Source organism: Rousettus aegyptiacus, unplaced genomic scaffold (assembly GCF_014176215.1).
Source record: "Rousettus aegyptiacus isolate mRouAeg1 unplaced genomic scaffold, mRouAeg1.p scaffold_m13_p_3, whole genome shotgun sequence".
In the NCBI taxonomy this organism is placed as follows: Eukaryota; Metazoa; Chordata; class Mammalia; order Chiroptera; family Pteropodidae; genus Rousettus; species Rousettus aegyptiacus.
The window spans coordinates 154,030,629-154,058,465 of NW_023416306.1; the positions used below are offsets into that span (position 1 = coordinate 154,030,629).

The 27,837-nt window shown below is 48.6% G+C and overlaps 1 protein-coding gene across 1 annotated transcript in view; it reads left to right on the forward strand.

Moving 5' to 3' along the window:
* Nucleotides 1-705: 705 nt before the first annotated feature.
* The window catches only part of ESRRB (estrogen related receptor beta), a 158,089-nt gene continuing 130,957 nt past the window's right edge, over nt 706-27,837 (forward strand). The window contains exons 1-2 of the mRNA XM_016156639.2: nt 706-802; nt 1,055-1,205. Of these exons, the coding sequence (XP_016012125.2) occupies nt 1,204-1,205 (2 nt within the window). The 5' untranslated portion in view covers nt 706-802; nt 1,055-1,203. The remainder of the gene's footprint in view (nt 803-1,054; nt 1,206-27,837) is intronic.

The window sequence follows — 27,837 nt, forward strand, 5'->3', positions numbered from 1 at the left end:
GGATCATCAAGGCAGGTGGTCTTTGTGTGACCAAAGCAAGCGAGTCTCCAGATGTCAGGATGGGAGGCTGCAGGTGACCTGGAACTCACCTGGTTAGTTCTTAGCCCATCTTTCCGTCATCTCTCCACAACTCTTCCACCTTCTGCAAACTTTGCCCTGTGGCTCAGCTCTCAGAGTTGGGCTGGCCTGTCCCAGAAAGGCTGTCCCACCTTTGCAGAAACTAGGGCAGGCAGTGTTTCTTAGAGACCCTCCAGTATCCCAAAGACTGAAGAAACTTCTGACAATTTAGTCTCCTTGGAAATCTTTCTGAAAAAAAGTAGAGACACCAGCACCCCAAGACCTATCAAGTTTGGGCAATTCTTTTCTTGTCAGGAATATCATCCCTAGTCTTTTTAAAAACCCATTATGTGCTGTGACCGGGCCCACTGGACCCTGCCTCGCCAGGCACAGGTGACTGCTGACTCCATCCCCAACCTGCGCCCTCCAGGAGCCTTCGTGGGTCCCCTGAAGAGCCTGCCTGGCCCCTAAGCTAGGAAAGCTCCGTCTACTCCCTCCCTTCCTCCTGATCTGGCAGAAGGAATGGAAACTTTCGTGGAAAGCGCTTGCGCTGACGAATGCTCCCAAGTCAGGACTTTGCCTTCAGCCCTGACAGAGCCACTGGGCTCAGGATCTGGGGCCTCTCCTTCACGGGGGTCAGGACCTCCTGCCCTGGCTCCTCCCCCCCCCCCCCCAGCTCTCTCTGCTGACCGTCAGTCCCTGGCTCCCTCCTGTGACCCCAAGTGACTGCTCCACCACTAGAGAAGTAACTGTCTTTCACACTTTACCCCCTCGTTCTGTCCTCCCCCCTGATCCTCTCCCCTTTTATTGTATATGTTTCTTTCTCACTTTCCAGTGCACATCAGTGGCTGTGTAGTCTGCGTGGGGCTCGGTGGCGTTGAAAGTCTAGAGCTTTCTGCTGTTTTGTTTAAGACCTGGTTATGGTTGTGGGAATTTTTTTTTTTTTTTTCTGTCAGCTGCCTGTTATATCAATCACGGAGTCGGGATCTATTTATAGGTTGGGAGTACTGTGTCCTTAGTCACAAAGAGACACAGACAGGGGACTGTCAGCTGGTGCCGGAGGAGCTGAGCAGCGAGTCATCAGCCACTGGAAACACCTGAGGGGCAGACCTTCTCCTCCAGCCCAGTCCTCACCCGGCCCCAAGCATGTAAGTACCACAACTTCTTCCTTCTCCGCCCAGAATCTGCCCTGCACCTTCCTGTCCTTTTTCCTACACACCCCCTTTCTCCCTTTCGCTCTCTCTCTCTCTCTTTTTTTAAATGGATAAAAATATCTCCCCATGCCTGCTCTTTCATCCTGGTTTTCGGCACTGTAAAGCATCTCTGGGTGGCTGAGAGGAAACGTTGCCTTTCGCAGACTGTCATGGGAAGGTCAGAGGGACCCGGGAACGGCTGGCGGGACGGTTACACAAACTCGTTTGGAAGCAGTAGGTTCCCTTTTATTTTTATTTGTTTTCGCTGAGAAAAAGTAAGTAAATCAAAAGGGCAAGGGAAAGTTTACATGCAGCTCAGTGGGGTGGTTATGTCTCCCAGCGTGAAAACTTTTATTTGCTGGCAGCTCAGGCAGTTGGGTGAGCTGGGAAGGTTACAGAGGGAAGACTCAGTGCACACAGGACAGGTGATGATGGAGGACTCCCGGCAGATTTGGGTTCAACCTGGGAGCTTCCAGGTTCAGGGAGAGTCATGACAATCCCTTTGACCAGCTTTTCGATAGCGCCTCAAAGGAAAATGACTTTTTTTTTTTTTTCCTCCATGGAGTGAGTTTGCTTTGAGAAGTCAAGATGAGAGCTGACGATTTGTCTCGCCTTACAGGCTTTCGTTGGCTCACCCGTTTGGTGAGTTTTCTTCACCCTGACAGGGGCCCTTGGGTGGGGGCTGGGAGAAGAAGAGCCTCTGAAAGGATGAGGCCAGGCGTGGAGTGTCGTAGATGCCTCGCTCTGCATCCTTCTAGAAGGAAGAAACTTAATATCACAACTCTTGTCAAAGCAGTACTTGTTTCAGAGTGCAGGCTCTGTGAATACGTTGGTGGCTCCCAGAGAGGGCAGTCCCCAGATGCTGTCTGGTGGTCCACATGGCCAACACCCGACAAGCTTCCTGTGGGACATTTGGGACTTTGGAAAATGCATAGTATTAACTAAAAATTCTGCACTCGAGGAGATATGCTATATATTATTTACAAAGGAATGCTTAATGTACATTATATACAACTTTTAAACTGTATCTCATTTTCTCTACAAGCCTAATAATTCCTGGGTTTGTATTTACTAATACAGTGCTTACCCTATACCATCTCATTAAGGACTACTTGATTCTTTTGGGAAAACAATAATATCCTAACAAAGAAATCTTTCCAACAATGTAAAAGCATTGAACGAAATGGTTATGTCCGGATTGTTTTTCATTAAAAATCATTTTAGCAGCCAATCTAACTTGAAAGTTAAATAATATGGACATACACACATATATTTAGAGAGGCAATTTGATCTCATTTTAATTTTGACCTTTATGAAACTTTCACTTTCCTTCTCTTGGTTCTTTCTTTTCACCTGCATTTTATTTTGGAGAGGAGAATAGGGACCTGGAAGGACTAAGAAATTAGAAGGTAAACTTTGCACATTCAGGTGGTAAGTCCACATTCATTGGTGGAGAAATTTAGAGTAAGGGTTCATTATGAAATCAGGGGTGTGCGAATGCCACCATTTAAAACCTAGTATGGAGAGTAAAGTATAAGAAATGAACTAAAAAAAAGAGCAGGAGTTGAACATATGACACGTGCAGCATTCTTGTGTTCTCTGTTCGAAGGGCTCTGTTTTGCTAAACACATCCTGCTCAGGTTCCCCACAATAATGCCGAAGTGGGATTTGGTGGGTTATTGTTAATTAAAGCTCAAGTGAATCGAGTGATTGAGACGTTGCATTCAGAAATCACAGCAGTCAGCTATTTGCAAAACTGAACTTCTATCCTAGGACTTTCAGGTCTCGCTGGCTTTTTAGAGAAAGTGTGATATTTTTTAACTTTTTAATACAAGAGCTAACTATTCCCTCTCTTCCTGAACGAGTACACTGGAGCCTGCTGGAGGCCCACGGTGAAATGCAGCAGGAGAGAGTCCCGAATTTCTGAACAAATCCAGTGTTCTCATTAGCGATAGCAGTTGAGAGAGAAAAATATTTGTTGGAACATTTAGGCAAGAACCGCTCCTTCCTTTGGCTACCTGTGGATGCTTTGGGGTGGGAGGGGGACTTGTTTGGCAGTGTGATGCAGGGCCTGGCTTTCATCTTCGAGTTCAGGATATGGTTTTTCCCCTCGGGGTTTAGTGATAGAGATGCAATTTGGGGAAACTTCAATACATTTGCATACGGCAGCCTCTGATTACTTAGTTTCTGCTTCAATAACGATTAATTTTATGTGGACCAAGCTTCCGTCAAACTCATTTTTTTCCAAACTGATTTCTTAAATGCAATTGGTCATGGAGTTGTCTGTGACTTCATGTCTGCAAAATCTAACCCATTCCATCCTTGTCATTGTTTATTTCTCAGAACGTAAGTGCGCAGTTGCCTGTCTGTGGGCTCTGTGGTTTTATGCGTCCCCCCTCCCTCAAGCACATGGAAATCCGGCCCCACCTCCTCTCAAATTGGGGACAGTGGGGCCAATGAGCAGGTGCTTTGGAATACAGCAGGCTCAGGTGCAGGACCATCAATCTCTCGAGGAAGAGGGAATCACAAATGCCTGGAAAGCGATCCCCTAATTCAAACATTTTTACATAGCTGAGGTCTCTCCAAATGCCCCATAAATAAAAAATGGCAGCTGGCAGGATTTTTAAACCAAAGACCATGCACGGCTCCTTCTCCCCATCACTTCTGCAGTGTATCTGTCCATCTTCTTCTTATCTCTATTTTTACATTTCATTATCCTCCTGTGTGAGCTCTCTCTCTCCCTCCTCCTTTCCCTCCCTCTTCTCGCCTTCCCTGAAAAACACATTTCTATCTGGCACAGAAAATAAACTCAGATTGTGGGTAGTTATGTTAATCTAATTCAATCCTCAGCGGGTTAAGAGTGAAATTCTAATAGTGGAGCTGTTGAGGGCTTTTTTGTTAATGGCTTGGGGATTACATTGAGTTAAAGGCTCATTTCCTAATCAAACAGAGAGGGAGAGAGTGACTCCGAATATTTATGAGTCTCCCAGTGAGAGTTTAAACATTCAGCTCCAAAAGCAGGGTTTCTGCAGGAGGAAAGAGTTAAAACCCCTCAGGGCTGCTGGGGAAAAAAATTAAACCAGTTAAGCCATCAGCATGTTGAGGCTGCTGTACAACTTCGGCAAAGTGGAAGGTGGGGTGAGAGGGGAATCATTTCAGAAAGCTAAAATGGAAACTGTGGCCGCTGATGTGTTCAGAAAAGAGTCCCCCGTAGCAGACTCAGGTCCTCGGTTCGCCAAGGGCCTAGAGGGGCTGCGAGCTTTCAGCTCCCCACACCGATTCTCCTCCTCCAGTCTGGAGGTGAGAACGCGGAGACAGGAGAATGGCTCAATTTACCAGCAGCTGGGGAGTTCCGCCTGCTGCCTGGGGGAGCTGGGGGAGAGGATCCCCCCCATTTCCGTCCTGCCCATGAAATGCTGAGTGCGGAGGGCGGTCTTTCCCTTTGAGAGCAAATCCACTTCTCCACAAGCCCCTTCTCTTCCCTTTCCCTTTGTGATCGCCCGAGTCCCCTGGTCCCTCTGTCCCTCTGCCCGGCTTTGTGCACACGAGGACATTGAAGCCCCTCTGGTTCACTGTGCCCAGGAGAAAGCAGGCTGAGAACTCCCTGGTCTCCCTCCAGAGAAGGCGAGGAGCAACTTGGCCAAGGTCAAGCAAAATCAAGGCGAAGCCGAGGTCAGGAGTCTAAGTTCTCTACGGGCCACTCTCTCCCCTCATTCTTAGGGGTACAGTAGCGGAGAGGGGAAAGTTGGAGCCAGACGGCCGCGGAACGTGCCCTGGCTCTCCTGGACTGCCGTTTCCTTCTCCAGCTTGGAAAGGAAGGGCAGAAATACCCGATACAGGAGGATTCTGAGTGCTCTCTGGATGCTTGCCTTTTTCCAGCCACCGACCAAATGAACAGGGTCTAGTCTTTTACCTTGGCCTTTCCCCCGGCTCCAGGAGGTCGGCAGAGGCATCAGACCGCTGGCATTTTAGCTATGGCTTTTCGTTCCTCTGCCTGGGCACGGCTCTTCCTCCCAGTGCTCCCTGCTCAGTGGCCCGTGAGTGCTCTCACTTGCCCTTTCTTGTGTCAAGGGGGCACTTTTAACACGTCTGCATCAGCTTTTCTGTGAGGTCTTCCTTGCGTGGTTAGCATCTCCCTCTCGGAGCCCCTGGCTGGTCTCCTTCCGTTACTGCATCAGCCCCTGAGGTGCGATAGTTTCTGTGGGTCTCCCTCATCCTGCTAGCAACTGCCAAGAGCAGGGACAACGTTTCATTCCCCTTTGTAAGCCTAGCTCATTGATCATTCCCGCCTTCTTGCCCCAGAAGTACCTTGCATGGATGGCGTAGAGCTGTGATTAAGAGCATACTCTCTGAGTCAGACAGCCAGGGTTCAAGTCCCAGTACCACTGTTTCTCAGCTGTGAGATTTGAGTTCCTTAACCCTTAAAGGTCTTGATTTTCCCATCTGCTGACTGGGGATAATTCTAAAACCTTCCTTATAGGGTTATTGGGAAGAGGAAACATATGTGAAGTGATAGCCCTTTACTCAATAAGTGGTAACATTTATAGGCTCAGCACAAAGTTGTCACTTCTGCACACATTCATGTCACACCACTAAAAACAGGTCTCTATACTTCCCACTAAGGGGCTGTGTCTTAGCTCAGGCTGCTGTGACAAAATACCATAGACTGGGTGGCTTCAACAACAGAAATTTATTTTCTCATAGTTCTGGAAGCCGGTCCAAGATCAGGGTGCCTGCACAGTGGGGTTCTGGTGAGGCCCGTCTCTGTATGCAGATGGCTGCTTTCTCACTGTGTCCTCGTGTGGAGGAGAGCTCTGCTTTCTTTCTCTCCTTATAAGGACACGCATCCCATCATGGGGGCTCCACTCTCATGACCTCATCTAAGCCTAATTACCTCCCCAAAGCTCCACCTCAAGACACCATCGCATTGGGAATTAAGACCTCAGCATATGAATTTTGGGAGGACACATTCAGTCTGTAACTAGCTATTTTTCCTAAATGTTGGTGAGCAGAGTCCTCTGTCAGCAAGAATCCGGCTTCATCTTCCAATGGGTTATTCCATTCAGAAACCAGAGATCGGGGCACCCCAACCTGAAAAGAACTTGGGGCTTTTAAACCACTGCAGGAGAACAGAGGCTATGAGCTGGGCTTTGGACAGCAGTCCTGAGTCAGGGAAAAAAGGCCTGACTGACGCGTTTCTGCTCTGTGGAAACAGAGTTTTATCAACTCCCTTGACACCGGCTCACATTCCAATGAGCGGTTTTGTTCTTGGGTCTCCAAGCCACTCCGGTAGCCCTCTCCGCCCTCCGTTGTCAGAGGGCAGTTTGGGCTCTTCCCACAGAGCAGGCCAGGCCAGTCCTGGTTGCAAAGCCAGCAGGCTGTATTTTCAGGGCAGCAGGTGACAGCTCTGTCCTTTCTTTCAACATGATCGCTTGACACATTAATCGAAGAACCAAGTGGGCCTCACAGGAGTTCCTGAGGAGGTGTCCTCTCATGGGCTGTCCCCAGTCTCAGTGTCCGTGACACTCCTTATGTGTCTCTGTGTAGGGACTCTGTGCCGCAAGGCAATGAACCCTCCTCTTCTTTCCCCACTGATAAGCCACTTGTTTCCTGACAGAAGCAGGGGATCAGAGCGTGAATCACAGCGCCACCCAAACTTATAAAGTGCCCCAGGTTCTTCTCTCTCCTCTCTGCTCTTCCTCCTAGAGTTAGAGGTACCACTACTAAATACTGCAAGTGTCACTATCTCCTTACTGTTTACTCATCTTCGAATTCCCAGTGCCCAGCACAGTGCCTGGCACATCGTATGTGTTCAAGGAATGCACACAAAGTGATTTACACAGTCACGTCTCTCAAGGGGGCCACTCCAGTCCCTGCATCGTAGGGTGAGTGGTTTGAAGTTATGAATGTCCACCTGCCTCAAATACATCAACTTCTGCCCCATTGATGGGGGCCCAGCCCTTCTCCCATCTCTGTCTCTCCTGCTGTGATGTTCCTCTATCCAGAAAATAAATAAATAAATAAATAAAATGTGTCCTTTATTCAGATGTGCACAAACCTTCCTGGGAATTTGAGTCTGCTCAGTAAAAAGCTTTGTCTAAGTTGATATCGAATTTAATTGCTAACCTGGTATTCTTCAGGTGACTGTTTCCCTCATTCGCCATGCTCTCTCCTCTCCCCTTTCCGGCTATACCTGCCTCCTCTGGCCGTTCACACTTTGTGGAGCCCGTCTTCCTGCTCTTGCCGTAACCGTGCTGGTCTTGGGTGGTGCACACAGGGGAAGACCTTCCTTCCGACGTGTTTCGGAGCGTCTCCTGCCACTAGCACAGACAAGGCTTTCAAACGGTGGCGAGACAGGAACATCATCTCGTGGGCTGGGTTCTTCCCAGAACAGCATTTCTGCTCTGCTTTGGAAGACAGGATAAAAACCCAGGCTGCTGAGGGTTAAATGATAGCAATGAAAAAGTCTAGGCATCTCTTGGGAACTGGTGGCTGGCTGAGACAATTGATTAGCTTAGCTTAGTGATCTTTCTAGCAATATTCAGGAGTGAAATTATTGCTGATTAGGCCGTGTGTGTGTGTGTGTGCGTGTGCGTGTGCGTGTGTGTGTGTGTGTGTGTGTTAGGGTTCATGGCAGTGAGAAGGAGAGGATAAGATCTGAGAAAGAAATGTCATGAATTGTCTAAGCCTAAGTCAGTCTCAGAAAGAGACCTATGACCTCACATATACGTGCAAGTCGTATTAGAACTCTGTGTGTGGACGAGTCAGCTGGGAGGGGCAGGATAAAGGGTGCACAGGGCCTCCCTGGACAATTTCTTTGTGACTCCCTGTGAATCTAGAATTATTTTGAAATAAAAAGTTAAAAGACAAAGTCAACCGAAGGGAGGCCCAATGTTGAGGGCTGCTTTGCTCTGTGGCTCTGGTGGACAGAGGGGCAGTGGGTGCCATGGGCAGAAATGGGTACCAGGTGGGTCCAACCCCACTCCACCTCCAGATCAGTGGTAATTGAGGAGCACATGCTCTGGAGGTCTCAGTTCCCTTGATCATAACATGAGGGCTTGCAAGAGATGTTTTAGGCCCTCCAACTCTAAAAGTTTACATTTTAGAACTTGTTCAAGATGGACCTGGTACCTTTTATTCCTAACATAACCAGCAACCACAGGCCAGTCAGCCTATGTCCCTTTAATCCAAGGTGTTGGGTCCAGACATGGCTTTCCTTGGGCTTCATGCCTTTACCATCATGAGTCAATCTGTTATCATCTATCATTTTCCTCAGCTTGTTCTCTCTCCTCACCTCCCCCATCTCTAAGTATACTTGGGTGGTCAGTGCAAAAGCGGTTGAGAACCATTTGTTCAAACTATTCTTCCTTAATTTTGATTTTTAGTTTGTAGAGACCATGGTTTCATCCCTCTGTGGTCCTAGTACTCTTCCCTCACAATCCTCCACCCCGGAAGTCACATTAGGCCTCTACACGTCTGGAGAAGCCCCAGCATCAGGGCACTTGCTCCTCAGGTTTGCTCAAAGCCCTTTGGCAGCCTCTACAGAGAGCAGCACAGTTGGGATTTGGGAAGAGAGTGGCCAAACAGGTCGCCCTCAGCAAGTCCCTCTATGCCTTCCTTTTTCCACCCGCAAGAAGGGGCTGAAACCTGCTCCTAGTATCTCACGAGATGGGCACAGAGCTAAAATAAGAATCAGAGCATCAACATGCCTTTAAAAATGGAAGTGCTTACCAGTATTAGACTAACTTATTCTTCTGCATGACGATCTCCATGCAGTGTTCGGGTGGTGACTAAGAGGCTTTAGAGCCACGTTGCTGGGCCCATGTCCACCCTGTACTAGCTGTGACCTTGAGCAAGTTTCCCAGCCTCTCCATGGCACACTCAGTTTCCTCATCTGCATAATGGGTATGATAAGTGAACCTTCCTCATGGAGTTGTAAAGATTAAAGGAGATACACATACAGGTGCTTGAACAGTGCAAGGCCATTGCTGTCGTTGATGATGATGATGTCATCCTGGCTGTTGTAATCATTTCCTAGGGCCTCATGCCAAAAAAGGCCAAAAGGAAGGAGACTTTCAAAGTCCCTACATTCCTCTCAGAGTCCCTCTGGACAGCTTACGAATATAGCAGAAGGTGCTATTCTAGAAGTAGTCTAAAGGCATACCCTGGTCCCCCCATGATTCCCTGCATTTCCATACCCCATAACCAAGGGAGAGTTATTCCAGTGCCTTTCTGGGGTTTGGGATGACCTCACCAAGCCTTTCACCTCTCATGGAAACCCGCTCTCCACAGCCTGGCTTAGATGGCTGCTGGAGCCCAGTAGTGCAAGTGGGAAGGTAGGAAATGTTTTAAATGTGTTGTTTTGTGTGTCCCTAAATTGTGGAGTCGCTGGAGTGTATTTTCTACAAAGGCCTGATCCCTCCTTCTTGTGCAGCGTTACTAAGTGGGGATTGCTTGTTTTCCACATACTTGATGGTATATCTTTAAGGAGTACTTAGCAAGGAAAGAAGAATGGGAATGGGTAAGGCAATTACTGATGCCCCTGGAGGGAGGAGGCTGATTTGTATATTTTAAGGGACTCTTAGCAGTGACATCAGGCTCTTAGGAGGAGATTCCTAATCCAGACTTGTGGCCAGGCTGTGCGTTGTGCGCACATATGCACGTTAAGGGGACTGCGGTCAGCCATCCCTCACTCTTTCCCTGTCTCGGGCTGAGAGTGATCTTGAAGGAACATGTAATTACTGTTTACTCTAGGGCACTCAATTGAGAACACCCTCATGTAAACGACTTGAGTTAATTCTGTCTTCAGATGCCCATCTGCCGTTGCTCCTTTGGAAGCCAGTGGGAACCAAGCACCACTTTTAGCCCAAGAGAAACAATCATGAGATGGATATTAGCCCCTACAAGTTCAGGCTTTACTCTTGGGCAACAGAAATATGGTGGTGGCATCTTTCTCGGACAGATCTCTTCTCTTAGGCGATAGAAGTTTTGAAGTAAAGCTAACTTAGTATAATGAGCAGTCTGGACAGTCAGCAGCATTGATAAGGGAAAGGCAGTCAGAAAAATTCTAGAGACAGGACTGAAAACATGCAAAAGATATCATTCATTGCCTAGGGATCAGACTTAAGATGTCCATGGGAATGAGAAATACCAACTTCGAGGGAGGAGGGGTACATGCTTATTAGAGCAGGCTGTACACCCATCTGCCGAGTGCATGTGTTTGCTTAGGTTTCCTCAGACTCCTCCCTTGCTTTCCTTCCCCGCTATTTTTGGGGATGAATTTGCCTAATCATGGAAGGTGGGGAATGGGAGCAGAAGGAAGGCAAGTGGATGCATTATAATAAAATCTCTACAGTCTCCTTGCTAAAACATATCAGAAATATTACCTTGAAATATGACACTCTACTGATATAGTTGGATGTGGAAATAAAACTGATTTTCATAGTAGCATATTGAGCAAGCCTTTAGATTAGCTTCCTAAAGCTCCCAGTTCTAGTCCTAGCTCGGCCACTACCTGGTGACTGTGTCTAAGCACTTCATCTCTCCCTACCTCTGTTTCTTTACCTATAAAAGAAATGGTAGACTAGCTGATCTCCAAGCACTCTTCTGGGTCCAGCCCTGAACTTCCTTTTGCCCTACGCAGGCGATGATCATTTTGTATCACAACTGTTTGCATGACGATTTCCGCTCCAGAATTAGGGGCTCCATTACCCAGCACAGAGGCTGGACATGACAGGCACTCAACATGTCTTTGAATGGACTAATGAAAGAAATGACACAGGTAAGTGCCAGCCTCCCCAACCCAGAATCAGCTTTGCTGTTTGCAGCATTTCTGAAATGCCTGGTCGTTTTTTATGGCTTGAGTTTTGACCCCCTGTGTCCTCCCTTATTGGTAAGGGGAAGGAGTTCATGACTCCATGGTGTGAAGTGGAAAATATTTTACCAATCATATGTAAATCGAGCTGCCTAAAATAAACCCACTGAAAATGCCTTTTAGAAGTGGCCTTATTTCCTAACTGTCATGCATTCTCTACCCGACTGGTCTACTGTCTGTCTCTGTTCTCTTTTTTCCCCCTCTCTCTCCATCAGACTCTATTAATTTAAAAATATTACATTTGGAGACTTGCTAAATAAAGAGACCTAAGAGCACAAAGTATCCCTTATCCATTTTCTGGGTCCCTATGTGCTTCCTTCTAAAGATTTTTTTTCTTATTTTTTACTAAATGGCCTTGATTTCATCATTAATCGCTATGTGGCAATTCTTTTTTCTGTGCCTAACTTATTTCTAAATTATTCTCCCCTAAGTCCTTAACTCTACTTCTATTGATCCCTTGTGCCCCCTTTCACTTCAGTCTTTGCCATTTTATAAAACTTCTAAAGTGATTTCTTTATACGTTGGACCCTTGATCTCGGGCCTTTCCTAGTCCTCCACCAAAATTTCCCAGAAGAACAGTTCTTACAATTGGACTTTCACAGTTCAGGTGGTCTTGGTCTCTGTCATTTCCATACTGAGCCTGGGGACATGCTTTGTTCTCTCTCCCCTAAAACCTCATATTTTCTTTAACCAGCAGTTTTCACATTACAGACGAGCCAAATGACGAATTTAAAGCCTTAAAAATTCTTCAGTATCTCTCTTGCCATATTGTGAAAGATTCCACTTTTCTCCCCTCACAGTAAACTCACTGTGTGTAAACTATACTTGGTATTACGTGCTATCTAATCATGGCGTTTCCTCAAAACATTTCTTTACTGCTTCCTTCCATTGCTATTTAGTGGCTGTCTGGTTTCCTGACTTTTCCATGAGTCCCACCTCTGGGACTAGTCTTCTGAATGTGGGTGAAGGAAAGAAGCATTAATCGAGGGCCTGTTGTGTTTGAGAACTTTACGTAATTTATCTTCATTGATCCTTGTAATGACTGAAAGATATAAGTATTATTATTCCCATTTCACAGAAGAGAAGACAGAGGCACTGAGGTTAAGATTCTTGCTTCAAGTCACCCAGGTAGTAAGTAGTATCGTCTGCCAGTATAGTATCGTCTTCAGTATACTACAGGACTACAAGCAAGCAGACAATCAATAAAAACCACACCAATACCTTTCGTATCACTTACATAAACATCAAACTTAGTCCAACATTTTCAGAATTTTAATGCTTTTATGAATCTCTGAAAAGTGTCAGGTGTCCCCTCTAGCAGAGAGATTCTACCACTCTAGCTTCCATTCCCCAAGTCCCTGCCTCCTTGTTAATATCACATCACAGACGCTTCCACAAGTGAGTCCTCTTTTTAGTCACCCTTAGCTCTCCTTGGCAACTACTAACAGTCGTGCTTTTGCCTAAATCGATTTTTAAAATCTCTCCAGAGAAGCTGGAAACCCTGTTGGTAAAAGGTAGACCGAATCTGTGGCCAAAATGAGTACGTTGTAAGAGCGCCCGTGATGTGGGGTCCTCTTTCAGAAAGTGCGTTCCCGTTTTCTCCCACTTTGTCTGACCGTGTCCTCTCGGCTCCCCTAGCGCCTCTCGCACTCCCGACTCCATAGCCTCCCTCGGTCACCCCACAGACAGTGTTTTCATTCCCTTCGTTTCCCGCTTTGTCTCTTTCCCCACCATTCTCTTTCCACATGCCGTCTTACTTGCCTTCGAGCATCATCTACTTTATAAACTTGACACTGGTGCTTCATCACCCTTCCCCCCGCCAATATCATTCCAAGTTCCTGTAGGATGTTATGTGTCCTTTCCCCCTACGTGGGCTCCACCAAGCATAACCCACCGCACAGCTCCCTTATTGAGGGAACAAAGTGCGGGAGGAGGGGTCTCTCGCCAATGCCACTGCCTTGGATGGCTGGACTCCTCGCTCAGTCTCCTGTGGCCTTATCTCCTCTTGATCCGCCCACCTCTGCTCTTGGGATGCTGATCACAGTCCTGAGGTGAGTTATAATATCTCCACACCTTGGATGGAGTCCAGCATGCTCTCACTGTTTGGGACAAAGTGTTTGTCATCTGCCTGTCCGTGACCTTCTGTGGGTACAGGTTCATCAGGCTTCTGCCTTTCCTCTAGCTTCCCTTTCTCTTAAGGGGTGCTCACAGCCTGCAGTCTGCTTCCTGAAAATAGTGGGTAGGGGGCAGCTGGGGGTCACTCACCTGGCCTTTGCAGAGAAATGCCCAGTGGATGTTTGATAGTCACCGATCTGATTCCCAATGTTTAGCCCTTTCCCTTTTCCCTAAGCCATAGTGTCACGTTGAAAACCTGTTAGATCATTGAAGTTAGACGATTCAGTGGGGAACTTTTCCGTCTGTGAAATACTTGCTTTCCTTGGGGACTTTGTCTCTCGCCTTCTCTGGGGTTTTGCAGTCTCTGAGCCTCCGTGTCTTTTTTTGTATAGAGAATATGAAAGTTCTCCTTTGGTGGTGGTGCGGGGGGAGAGGAGCTTGTTTGATGTGGCTGTGGTTGTGTTTGGTGAAGGCCACTAGATCCCCAGCTGCTTGGGACAGGGTATTAAGGTGAACTGCAGGGTCTGTTGATTTCCCAAGTCGTGACCTTGACCCAGGCTCTGATTCTCCAGACTGGAGTGACCCAGAGGAGAACAGTAGTGCTCTCTCCTGTTCCTGCAGCCTTTGCAGATCGAGAGCTGGCATTTCCCCGAGACTGAGTAAGTCAGTTGCTTAACCATTGCCTCTTCATCTGACGGGCACGCAGGGGTCGCTGCTAGGTTGTTTTGGGCGTTTTCATTGTTTATGCGTTCTACTGTCACCCCGGCTGTTTGGAGAAGATTCCTGAGACATGGAGGAGGAGAGTGTCTTCGGTTACTCTGTCCCTAGCAGCAGAGCCTGACATGGGGATTCTGGACAAGAGATGTACTGAGGGAGTAACGTCTGAAGGGCTACTATGTAGGGGAGCGGGGAAGGAGAAATAAAGTGGAAGAGGGAGCTGGTAAGGACGTGGATTCTAAGTAAAGCTGAGGTCTAGCTTCAGCCTGGTCACATGGGGGTTCTGGAGCATAAATGATACCAGAGAGCTGTCACACCTCGAGGCAAGTATATTGGCCCCATGTCATTGTACCCCCATATCAATATGCCATTGACTGAGAACTGCCCTGAGGTGAGGGAGTAAACATCCAGGCTCTTCTGGACCAAGGAGGCTCCCAGTGGTCAACAGCAATTCTCAAGAGAAGGCTGCAGCCTTTAGTGGCCGGGGTTGTGGGGTTGTGTGCGCCAGTGGGCAAAGGGATCCGAGCAGAGCACCAACAGAGAGATCGTGAGGCTGAGTCCTAGTGTGGGCCTCTGCCTCTCCATCTCCATGTGGCTCTCTGAAATTTGACAATGAGCTTCTCTGCTCTTCAGGTTGAGCCCAAGGAAGAGTTATCATAAAGCACCAGGACCCTGGGTGTTGAAGATGGCAGGTTACAAAGACAAGGACTCCGAAGATGTCAATGCCCAGAGCTTGTGCTACCCACTCTCTGCTGGTTTAGGCTCACCAAAGGCAGAGGGACAAAGAATCACTCACCACCTCCTACTGTCACTCTGTGGGAGGTAGAAACTGAAAAACAAATAGCCTCTTCCTCTTTACAGAGCATCGCTTCCATCTAGGTCCCTTCGATGAAATTAAGAGTCTCCTTATGGGGAGAGACTTTTGGCGTTTGATTTGTCTTCTGCCAAAAGCCAGGATAGGGTATGTAGGCATCACCTGGTACCAAGCAGTGTTTATTATAAATGATCACGTGCCCGGCTCTACATGGAGAACATACAGAGAGATCAGTTCTTGTTTTTGTTGTTGTTGTTGTTTGTTTGTTTGTTTGTTTGTTTGTTTTTTGCAGTTTGAAATTAGTTGGAGGGGGAGCAAGGAGGGAAGTGTCCCCGCATGCTTGTACTTGGTGTAGCCTGTCTGGGTGCCTTGAGGGAAGGGACAGGGCATGTGTGTCACAACAACAGGTACCCAGGGGAGGAAAATGTGTGTGCTGAAGGACCATGCTTAGAGCATGGTGCCAGGCTCATTGTTGTTACCACATCTGATGGCCACAACAAACCCTGCAGGACTTGGTATCTCTAATGCACAGCTGAAGGAATGGAGGCTCCCACGTCAGCCTACCTGAGGGCATTCCAGAGCTACGAAATGGTAAAGATGGCTTCCGAACTCAAGCCTGGTTGCCTCTATAGTCCATGTTATCTCAAAACGAAACCAGTAGGGCTAGGGTACTCAGTTCTGTAACAGTGGGGTCAGGTCCCTGAAAGCCTGCTGGCCCAGTGAGTCCAGGTGGCCCAATCGTCCCAGTCCCCGAGGGCTTGACGCTTCCCCCTGCACGAGCGCCTCTGCCATAACCCATGCCCTCCTCTCACACACCCACTTGCAAGGCACACCCATCATGCTCACTCCCCCAGCTCCACCCTCAGCCACATCTTCTCTATGTTATTTTAAGATGCCTCCTCCCTGAAGTTGCCCCAGTGATGTAAAGCCCAAGAATGACATACCCTATTCTGCGTGTCCGGCATCCACCACGGATTCCCATGAGGTCTCCACGTGCCCGGAGCACATACCTGTTCATGCCACACTCTGCGTGCCAGCTGCCCAGCACTTCCTTATATACCCACTCAGAATACCTCTCACGAGTCGGTCTTCAGCGCACACTCCGTGCTCTGTACTGTCAAAACTTCAAACTTTAGGACCCGATGATGTTCCCATGCTGAAGGAACCTACACCTGCACAGTGGCCCAGTGCCAGGGTAGGAAACGGCAAAAGTCTCACCTTCGGACTAGGGCAAACCTGGGTTCAAATTCTGGCTTTACTGCGTCTTCACTTATGGTCGCAGGTGAGTTAACCTGCCTCTTTACTCTTGGTTTTCTCATGCGTGTAAAGGAGATGATCAACTCTAGTGTCTTGGAGTTGTTGTGAGGATTATGTGAGATGAGGCAGGAAGAAGCATGAGCTTGGGGTGTGCGCGAGAGCTCTGCGCTCCCTGTAGCAAGGACAGTGAGTGCCATTTGGGTTTTCATGAACACAAACATGTTGGGATTGGGGCGAGGGCGGGGGGTATCCTGACATAACAGTGTTAGTCCAGTCTAAAGCTTAGCTGACTCAAGAATTTGATTGTCTTCCTTTGGAAGATGTTTGGTGCCACACGATTTCCTGCTCCTCCTCTGCCTTTGGGTCCCCATAACCCTTTTAAGGGCTAACTGCTTTCTTTACAGAGTAAAGAAGAAACTACCTTCCTGTCGGCAGCTCTTTCCAGTATCTGGCACATTTGTTTCCCCGGGTGTAGGGAGGGCTCTGGGGTGCACAGGCCACCATCTGCCGGAGCCGCCAAGTCGGGGCCCAGCGCTAGCCCAGCCTCCAGGACCCCATCCATCCCCAGCTTTTGGCAGCTTCCTGGGTGAGGGGAGCCCAGGCCTGGGCTGAGTGACCTCGCAGCTGTGTCTTCAGCCCCTTGGGACCCTGTGTCTCTATCTCTCTCAGGGGCCCATTCTGGCTGCTGGGCAGAGGGCCCACTGTCCTTCAATACTAGAGGCTCACATTGCCTGGCCTGTGCCAGCACTTGGCAAAGGCTTCTCAACCAAGGGGCCCTGTGTCTCTTGCATCCGTGACTGCCTGCTTGTCCTTTCGGGAGTAGGGACCCTGAGTGGGGGTGAGGCTTTGCCAGCTTTTCCATTTTTCTCTGACAGGTTAGAAACTCCTTGGAAGAGCTCTGCTCTCATGTGAATCAAAGGGGGAAATCGTACAGGTGGCTCTGGCACTTGTAGTGAAAGGATACTGACACTAGTGAGGTATAAGCTTTCTAACCGGACTCTATAGAAAAGTGTACAGGTTATGGTGATAGCGGTGATGATGATGATGGTGATGATGTTGGTGATGGGGATGATGATGATGATGATGATGATGGTGATAATGTTGGTGATGGGGATGGTGATGATGATTGTGGTGATGATGGTGATGGTGATGATGATGATGGTGATGATGGTGATGGTGATGATGATGATGGGGTGGATGAAGAGGAAAAGGAGGCAGTCCCATTACTGAGCATATACTGTGAAGCAGGCGCTGTGTTTGGGACTCTGCTCTCATTGCTCCTTCTTACACTCAGCAACCCTATGAAGTAGATGCTATTTTCCCCATTTTACAGATGAATAAGATGAGCCACACAGGAGTTAAATGATTTGCCCCGGGCCACACGGCAGCTGAGTGGCAGCACTGGGATTCGAACCAGGTCTTTCTTTAATATTTGTGCTTTTGGGGGTATACTTTTGTATATATTTTAACATTTGAATCACAGGTGTATATTATATATTCAAAAACTTAAAGAATTTCTTAAATTAAGTAGTTGACAGTTTGTGTTACAGTTTTCGAGTGTTGTTTTGTCTGCCAGGTTTTTTTTATAGTGGCGTAATACACGTTACATAAAACTTACCATCTTAACCATTTTTAAGTGTATAGTTCAGTGATATTAAGTTTATTCATATTGTTGTGCAACTATCACTACCATCCATCTCCAGAATTCTTCTCATCTCGTAAAACTGAGACGCCGTACCCATTAAACAGTAAGTCCCATCCCCCACCCTCACCCCCCACTCCTAAGCCCCTGGCAATCATGGTTCTACTTTCTGTCTCTATGGATTTGACTGCTATAAGTACCTCATATAGGTGGAATCATACATACAGTGTTTGTCTGTTTGTGATTGGCTTATTTCACTTAGCACAATGTCCTCAGGTTTTATCCATGTTACAGCATATGTCAGAATTTCCTTCATTTTAAGGCTGAATAATCATCTGTTGTATGCATATACCACATTTTGCTTATCTATTAATCTGCCAGTGGATACTTGTGTTCCTTCTATCTTTTAGCTATTGTGAATATGCCGCTATGAACAAGGGTGAACAAATATCTTTTTGAGATCCCGCTTTCTATTTTTTTGCATATATACCCAGAAGTAGAATTGCTAGATCTTTTAGCTATTGTGAATATGCCGCTATGAACAAGGGTGAACAAATATCTTTTTGAGATCCCGCTTTCTATTTTTTTGCATATATACCCAGAAGTAGAATTGCTAGATCATATGGTAATTCAATTATCAGTTTTTTGAGGAACCACCGTACTGTTTTCCACAGTGGCTGTACCATGTTACACTCCCACCGAGAGAGCACAAAGATCCCAATTTTTTCACCAACATTTATTTTCTGTTTTTTTTTTTTAAATAGTACCCATCCTAATAGATGTAAGGTGGTATTTCACTGTGGTTTTGATGTGCATTTCTCTAATGATTAACGCTGTTGAGCATCTTTTCACATGCTTATTGGGCATTCATATATGTCTTTTTTGGAGAAATATCTATTTATGTATTTTGTCCATTTTTTAATCGGGTTGTTTCTATTGTTGAGTTTTAAGCATTCTTCATATGTTTTGGATATTAATCTTATCAGACATATGATTTGCGAACAGTTTGTCCCATTCTGTAGGCTGCCTTTTCACCTTGTTGTTGATGTCCTTCAATGCACAGAAGTTTTTAACTGTTTTTTAAGTACAGTTTGTCTCTTCTCCTCTCCCATTGTCTGTGCTTTCAGTGTCATATTCAAGAAGCCATTGCCAAGTCTAATGTCATGAAGCTTTGCCCTATGTTTTCTCCTAAGAGCTCATAGTTTTTGGTTTTACACTTAGGTCTTTGATCCATTTTGAATTACTTTTTGTATATAATGTTATGTAAGGTCCAACTTTATTCTTTTGCATGTAGATATACCCAGTTTTCCCAGTACCATTTGAAAAGACTATTCTTTCCCTATTGAATGGTCTTGGCATCCTCGTCGAAGATCATCTGACCATGTGGTGAGGGTTTATTTCTGGTAACACCTATACTTTGAACCACTTCTTGCACTTAAACACTGCAATGCTTAGTGGAATTACAGAATATCAAAGCTGCAGGAGACCCCAAGCAAACAAGGGTTACTTCCCTATTCCATAGACGGGAAAACTGAGGCCGGCGGTCAGAGCACCCTCGGTCCAGTCCAGTGCTCATGCCAGTACAGAATTCCGTGAGGGACCTCACTTCCTGGGGTGAATTGAAGGGTCGCTGGGAGACTTTTTGTGCATTTTATCAAATCCTCCATTTTTGTGAGCAAATACTCTCATTTGTTTTAGAAAGCTAAAGTGCAGACAATGGAGAAGAGAGAGGAAGCATCTAGAGTTGGCCCAGGAATGAGGTCTGCTGGAGGGGAGGCCACTTAAACCCCCTGAATCAGGATCCAGGACCAACCACTGTCTTCTGGGCAGGTCTAGGTGATACCCCCCTCCCACCCCCATCCATGCACCAGTACAGCTGGCAACCTTAAAAAGCATGTGTGTGTGTGCAAATGGCTACCCTTCCTCCATAGCCAGAGCACCATCTGGCCCCTAGCTCATCTCCTCCTCTCCATACCCATCACCACCTCCCTCCTGCCCTTCTCTGCCCTTGAGTCCCCTGCTCCAGCTATACGGAATCACTGTTTTCCTGAACAAGGGCCAGGCTGGGTCACACTCCTGTGTCCTGGCTCACACAGACACCTTTACAGCTCTGCTAGATTACCCCCTCTCAGAAGAGCCCCTCTTCATACCTCCTCTTGCAGAAGTCATCAACCCAGCCTTGATCCTGGCATGTACTCTGCGCCCCCTTCTGTAGTCACCCCAGAGTTGAAGTTTTATATCCGTCTTCCCACCAGTGCTGAGACCTCTCGAGCCAGGAACTGTGTTGCAAATATTCAAAAGAATGCTCTAAAGACAGACAGACAGACAGCTTTTCAGTGCACACAATAGATGCTCAATGCACTTTTGTAAATCTAGTTCAGGAAGGAGCAATGACTAAAAAGTCAGGTTGTAAAGGGAGCTGAGCCCTCAGCTTGGGCTGTAGGTTGGAGAGTGAAGTCGGGGGTTCCTCTGCCAGTATTTTACGCCAATATTTAAGAAAAAGCAAGTGGATATCTGTTTGGTCACCACGTCTTACCAACTCCAGTGTAAAATGGGATTTTATTCTGGGAAACGGGCCACCAATGAGCTTGTTTTCCCAGGCCCTAGGAAGGAATGAAGAAAAGGGGGTTGATTCTGGGCCTAAAAATAAATAATCAAGTCAATCTCAGGTTTAATTCTCATTTGACCTTATGTCCCCTGATCGTCACTGTCACTAGGCAGGGCTGGTGCCAGCAGGTCACCTCTGCCCATCCCTGTCCCTTTGCAGGGAGCTGGGGGCTAGGTGCGTCCCAACATTGCTGGCCCAGCTGGAAACAGCTGTGCACAGCACAGACACTGCACATCACAAGCCAGGTACTGACCTGTGCAAACACGAGCAGAATGACAGCCACCTATAAACAAATTAGCATCCTTTAAAAGGTGAAAAGCTCCATAAAATGTCTGGGTTTTATTTATGGCTTCAAAATAGAGGTGAAAGGGAGTTGGAGTAAATCATTGGGGTGCCCATGTGGCACTGGCTCTCTTTCCTTCTTCTTGCGCCCCACCCCGTGGGCACACAGACTGGGGTGCACTCGCAAGCACACACAGCCCCGCCTTAAATGGCCGCTCAGTCTGTCCTGCCGTTGTTCCTGCCAGCCCGGGTCCCAGCAGGTGTTCCCTAATTAGCAATCTCTTCATTTCCAATCAAAGCACAAAGCGGCCCCAAAAGCCTGTCTTTATGAGGGAGCCAGCAGCGGCTAGGGATGTGTGGGGGGATAATTGTCTTCGCCAGTGGCGGCAGTAAGCGGGCTGGCTAATTCATTATTGTAATAACTTTGCTTGTCCTTGGGGAGGTGGAGGTGGGGGAGGGAAGGAGGGGAAAGGGGGAGGGGACTGAGCAGGGCTGAGGGTGGGGCAGGGTGAGGGTCTGGGGCAAAGGGGTGGGACAACCGAAGAGCGAATGAATGACGTAATGCTCACGCCCCTTACACCAGCTGGCTCTGCACCCACTTCCTACCTCAAATGAGGAACGTGCTTGCCAGCCTTCTGCCGCTGCCACCTGAACGGCAAGGAGTCTAGACTTTCCACCGCGCATGGAGGAACCCTAGGTTCTACAGGAGGCCCTGGCCTTGGGAACATATGCTCTGTTACCCTCTGGGGCCTGAGGGGCTGAGACCCAGAAGAAATCTTAGAGTCAGGCCTGTGTGATGGGGTCCCTGGAGCCGGGTCTCTGTCTTTTCGAAGGGTTCGGTTCCACAAACTCCTGGACCTTGACTGTCATCCCAGCTGGGGACAGTGGCAGAGAGCTGCCAGTTAGGAAGTTCCAAAGAGCTGCCTTATACTTTAGCTGGCAGAACGAGATGAGTGACAACTCAAAGACCCCTCCAAGTCTGCAGGGACTACAGAGGCGGCTGAGAGTGTCCCTGAACTGAGGCCAAGGTGGTCGCTGGCCAAGGTTACCCCCTTCTCTGTCCCGGTGCGCTCCCTGAACCATCTCTTCCGCAGTGATCAGGGCCTCGAGAGTAAGAGGGTAGAGAAACCCTCCCTGAGCTATGGGCTGGGTCATCAGGTGGCTTTGTGAAGGGTTTGGAACTTCAGCTAAGCTACCATCTAAAAGGAAATACAGATATAGAAGCAGAAAGGGAGGGTGTCTCCAGTGGGGGAAACGGCATGGGCAAAGATACAGGGTAAATCCTGGGATTGGGGGTGAACGGAGGCGGGTCTTATGGGATGAGGGTTGGGGAGTATGCTGAGGACTCATGGGAGATTCTGGGATGGAGGGTGAGGCAGCCCATGGAAGGCCTGACTGCTGGGCTCAGCATTCTCCTCTTGTGCCCTCAAGTCAATAGCAGTGACAGCCCCAGCCCGAGAGCCTGTGGATGGCCTTGCCCTGCCCTGCCCTGGAGGGCAGGCATGAGGGTAAACCTGGCTTCCATGTCAGTAGCACTTTCCTAGACTGGAACTCAAAGGAAATGGTCTGGACCAGAACAGAGAGCTTCTGGGAGGCCAAAGGGAAGGGATCCCCCGCCGGACTCCTCCCTCTCCCCCACAGCTGTGATCTTAAATGCCATGTGGCACTTGCCACGGGACATTAGAAGTGGATTACTGGCCAGCCCTTGCCTGACTCCTCACAGCCTGTCTCTGAGCTCCAAACATTTCCCCTTTGTCTTGGTACATGGTGGTGACCACCAGTGGTCAGGATTGTGGGCTCTGGAATCAGAACACCTGGGATCGAATTCTGGCTTCATCAGTTCATTTACCTCTTTGTGCCTTGGTTTCATCTGTTAAGTGGGGATGATGAGCTCCTCCCTCACGTGAGGTGCCTAGCGCTGTGCTGGCTGGCAGTGAGGGCTCCCACTGCTAGTTTCTGCTCTGAAAGACATTTGAATGGGACGGGGTTATGTGACGGGTCCGGGAGGGGGTCACAGGGCCTTACTGCTCCTTCTTTCTCCTGTTATTTTTTTTTCTTCATCCGTGAAGTGGGGTGGGGGAAGCTGAACTTTGGCTCTCTAAGGTTCTGTGGCTGAAAGACGTTAGGAGGGGGTGCCATGGGTGGGTGGGTGGGAGATGCCTTGTGCTGTGCAGCAGCCTGTCCTCCTGCCCAGAGACTAACTTGGAGATCTCTACGTTGACCTGAAGGCTGAGGACCAACCCCGTGTTCTCTCAGCCCTGCTCCTGTCTGTGTCATACGAGTTCCTGGACCCCTGCACTATGAGTATGTGGTGGTGGGGGCCACATCCCTGACTGTGCTGACTGGGGATCCCCTTGGCTCTGGACTTGGTCTGTCCCATAGAGCAGTTTGGGAAGCCTGGTACCCAAGCCTCTAGCCCTTCAAAGGCCATTTCCTTGGGGTATTGTGGCTTTGGTTTCTGTCTCTCACCCTAGCTTGAGAGTCAGGAAAACCAAAAAGCCAGGCTTCTCCCTCCCCGCCACTTCCAATTTATAGATCGTTCTACAACAGCCTTTAAACAAATATTTACGGAGCATCTATTACATGCCTAGTGGGAAGAGCCAATGTTACACAAATAAATGGGAGGATGATCGGGGCAGCCTCTCTCCAGGGATGAGAAGGCCTCCCCGAGGAGGTGACATTTATGCCTCGGCCTGAGTAGACTAGGAGAGAGCTCAAGTAAGGGTCTGCATGAGCTAGCGCCATGCCATCCAGTGGAAATATGAGCCACAAATGGGAGCCAGTTGGGTAATTTTAAATTTTTCTTATAGCTACATTTTTTAAAAGTCAAAAGAAACAAGTAAAATTAATTTTAATAATATATTTTATTTAACCCAATATTCCAAAATATCATTTCCACAGGTAGTCAATATAAAAAATTATTACCAAGATATGTTACGTTGTCTCTTTTACTAAACCTTTGAACTCCGGATCCATTTCCTACTTTCAGCACTTCTCCATTCAGACTAGCCATGCAACAGGCACTTCACAGCCACATGTGACCAGTGGCTACTGTGCTGGACAGACAGCACAAGTGTCAAGGGTAAGAGCACAAACCCTGGAGCCACTTACTAGCTCTGTGACCTTGGGCAAGTTGCTGAACCTCTCTGGGCCTTGGTTTCTTTATCTGTAAAATGGGGTCGTAATAGAACTTGCCCCTTGGAGTTGTTACAAGAATTAAGCCCATCAACATAAAGAGCCAAATAAAATAATGCCTGGCAGGCAGAAAATGCTCTCACAACGTTAGCTATTAATCAGAAGAATTGGAATAACGAGAATAAGAAGATCTCTGAAGGAAGAGCAGTCAAGGCGGAAAACAGAGCGGAAGGAAGAGTGGGGAGGCCAGGCTGGGGCATGAGTGGCAGAGGGAGCAGGGAGGGCCAGCGGGGCAGTGGCCGCGGTATCCGGCCTTGACGAGCTTGGTTTCCTTTTCAGCTCCATAAGCAGAGCCTCAGAAACCAGAGAAAATCCTAGGGTCTGAGACTTTGCCTGACACCTGTTCCCATCTCGAGGGATGAGGTATGAGCTCTGGGTGTTGGGGGAGCCTGGTGTACCCCTGAGTCTTCCACATCTTGCTCTGACTCCAAAACTGTTGCATTCCTCCTGCTCACAGCCGCTTGGGAAGTGCCAGGGCATCAGCTGGAGGGGGAATATTAATGATTCAATTTTCAACTGAGTTCCACTCCAGGGCCTCGCCTGCGACATGCATTTTTAATCATAACAAAACAGAATGACAAAGGGAGTCATTTGCAGCAAGGCAGCCCCTGCTGGCTGCCCCCCACCCCCAGGATCTGCTTGAGGGGAGGGGAAGCTGGCTTCCCAGCCCACAAGACATTTCCCATTCTGGCGCCAAGATTGCTCCCCAACTTTAGAGAGGGTCTGACCATGCTACGGAAACCACCCTCTGTGGGCTGTGACTCCCTTGCAGAAGGGGGCTGCTGGGTAAGGAGAACCAGAAACACTTGGGCGCTCATTGGCTGAGGCTGGGCAAAGCTGAGGTAGCAGGTACTTGACCATCTCTTTAAGTGTTCCAGCTGATCCACAGCAGGGTCAAGGAACCATGGCGGGATGAGGGGCCATGTGGGTATGGAGAGTGCAGAGGACTCTTCCTGCCCATCTTCCAAGGCCTGGAGTCATCTTCTTTCTCTGAGCCTCTATCAGGCTTGTGGTTGGAGCCAGCCAGGCACTTTCTGGGCTGGCCTCACCTTGGTGGTACCTGGTTATTGGCTGGCCCCACTCTGTTGGAGGTAGTGCCTTAGTTCGCTATTGAATTGCCTTCTGCCAGCTGCTGGGCCCTGGCCCATCCTGTTTGGCAACTATCTTTGCATTGGGTCCATCTGGAGTGCTCATCATCACTCTTCCTGATGTCCTTGAGGGCCCAGCTTGAATCCCACCTCCTCTGTGAGGCTTCCCCGACTACCTAGCCACAACGATGACCTCCATCAACCCGTCTCCCTGTCCCCCACATGACCTACTGTCTGCACCACTCCCTCGGCAATGCGGCTACCCTCTGACCATCCTGTCCTTCCACCCAATCTCTGAGCACCCAGTAGTACAGTCAGCCCATAACTCTTTTAGCTATATGGAAAGTGCTACAGTAGAAGGTATACAAAAAATACAAAATTAAAAAATTAAAAAATAATAAAAAAATTAAATTAAATTAAAAAGAGCTGTAAGAGCAAGGGCCAATACCCTTTAATATGTATGTGCTATTTTCCACCAACATTTATGAAGGACCTACTACGTGCCAGGCACTGTGCTGGGTACTGTAGCTAGAGTGGCGAAGAAGACAGGCACAGTCTCTGCCTTCGCAGGGTTTGCAGTCAGGTGGAGAAGAGTAAACCAACAGGTGTCTCCCTTTTTATAGTCCCCCTTATGTCTTCTACATAGCAGGTGCTCAGGAAATGTTTGCTGGCCAGTTCTCTGACTGTGTCACTTTCTTTCCCCTTGCTTTATGTTTGTGTCGCTGGTTCCTGGGTTGGGCCTTTACCTCCTGCCTGCCAGGAAGTCCTCGTCCTGATTCCGCTAGCTCTAATCTCAGGTGTAATAAGTTAATAACAGCAACCACCAGTATTAGGTGCTTGTTATATGTCAGGTGCCAAGCATTTCACCGATGCAGGTAATATAATCTTAGTTTATCTTCACAACAACCCCATGGAATAGGTACTGTTACTCAAAAAGAGGAAAATTAGGCACAGAGAGGTTAACTCACTTGTCTAAGGTTGAACAGCAAGTAATGGGCAGAGCTGGGATGTAAACCCAGGCAGTATGGCCCCAGAGTCTGTGCTCTTTACCATGCTGTTATTACGCTGTGGCTGCCTGCTGTCGTGTAGAAAATGGGTCAGAAAGACTCATTTCTATCCCATCTGCAGACACTTACTGCCTTTTAGTTTACGGGGAGGTGAGTATACCCAGGCTGTGCACCGCACCCTCCGGGAATCATGGGACGGTGGCGCCGAGGGTCCCTCAGAGGTCCTCTCCTGCACTCCTTTCATGTTGCAGCCAAAGGAACAGAGGCCCAGGGATGGGAAGCAACGGGCCCAACGGCTTACGACGAAGCCTTGGCCGAGCAGCCCTCCTGGCCCAGACGATCCACAGCCCCAGGCTGACTCCCCGAGCATTGTTTTACATGGGTTAGTAGAGACTGGGCGGCAGGCAGGCAGCTGGTCTCAGAAGGACAGACCGGAAAGGCCTGCGAGCAGCTCCTGACCCCTCGAGTCTGCAAGTCTGCACCTGCCTCTCAGCAATCCTTGTTCCTAGGCCCAGGGCCCACCACTCCCTGCCCTCCTTGTACTATGCCACCCTCTTCAGAGTTGGCACCTTTCCATAGTCTTTCCCCTGGGGTGCCAGATGCCCATGGCCTGTGCTCCAGTCCGGGTTGCCCAGGACAAGAATGGGAGTGGGGCTTGGAGAGCCCTGAGGCTTGGCTGTAACTGCAGCTGCCCTCGCTCAGCTGTCAGCAGGATGAGCCTGTCCCAAGAGCTCTCCTCACTCTTCATTTATTCCAGCATGTGTGCTAGCCTGTCCTGGGTACAGGGCACACAGTACTGAACAAGACAGCTGAAAATCCTGCCCTCATGGATCTTACTTTTGTGGGTGTGGGCAGTGGGGAGTAAGGGAGGTAGACAAAACAAAACAAAAGAAAACACCAAGGTAATGAGTGTATTCAGTATATTAAACAGGTTAAGTGCCATGGAGAAATAGAAAGCAGGAAAGCCACAGAGGCGCTCACTACACTTCACGATGCCCAAGCGGGTGAGGGAGCGAGCCCTGAAGAAGTCTGGAGGGAAGCATTTCAGAGGGTCCTGAGGAAGGAATGGGCCTGGCGCGTTCACAGCGCAGCAGGGAGGCCAGTAGCTGCTGTGGAGCGAATGAGAAGTGGTGACTGAGTGAACTTCGGAGGGTGGACACCCTCCGGTGCTGCGGACCAAGGGTGTCGGTGAGACAGAAATTGCTTAAGGTGGCACAGACGCTGCTGGGGCCGAGGCTTCCTGTCCCAGGAGAGAGGAAGCTGATCCGGCGCCTAAGTGAGCGGAGGCAGAGGACTTCCACCATGGAGTCAGTCTCCCCGAGCTGTTCTCGTTTTCTCGCGAGTACGAGAGGGTCTGTGGAAACCCCTGGCGGGTAGAAAGAATGCAAAGGAGTAGATGTTTCTGTTCTTTCCAACTTCTGCCTCTTGACCAAGAGAGTTCCGGGGAAAGACTGGTCCACGTACAGCCCCGTCCTCCTTTCGCTTTCCGTGGTACGGTGGGCGGAAGCCATAGAACTGTCTAGGGCTGGGTGACGGAGGTGTGGGTTGGTGTGGGAGGCAGGTACTTGATTCCTCATCTGGCCGAAGCTCCATCACCTGGAAGTCTTTCCAAAGGGAATGATCTTTCTCTTTGCTCCAGAAAAGGCCTTTTAAAAAGCTCTTCTTCCCACAGCTGCCCTAGAAAGGAGGCCTCAGTCAATCACTGACTTTTCCAGGAACTTATGAAACCCTGGTCGTTGTTCCGTGGGGGACTGTACCCAGATGGCAGACACAGCTTCGTTTTTGACCTCATGCCTGCGTCTCCTGCTTGCCACCCTGAGTAAGGGTCCCTAACATGACAGAGGGTCTCATTGGGACGTTAGCCAGAAGGCTGGGGCCATCTTGCCTGGTGGAGCCTGAGGCTTTGGCTTTCTCTGCTTATGTTGTCTCTTCCTCCCTGCCTCCAGCCTCCAGCCTCCGCTCTCTCCGATTTAAGGGCAGGTTTTATT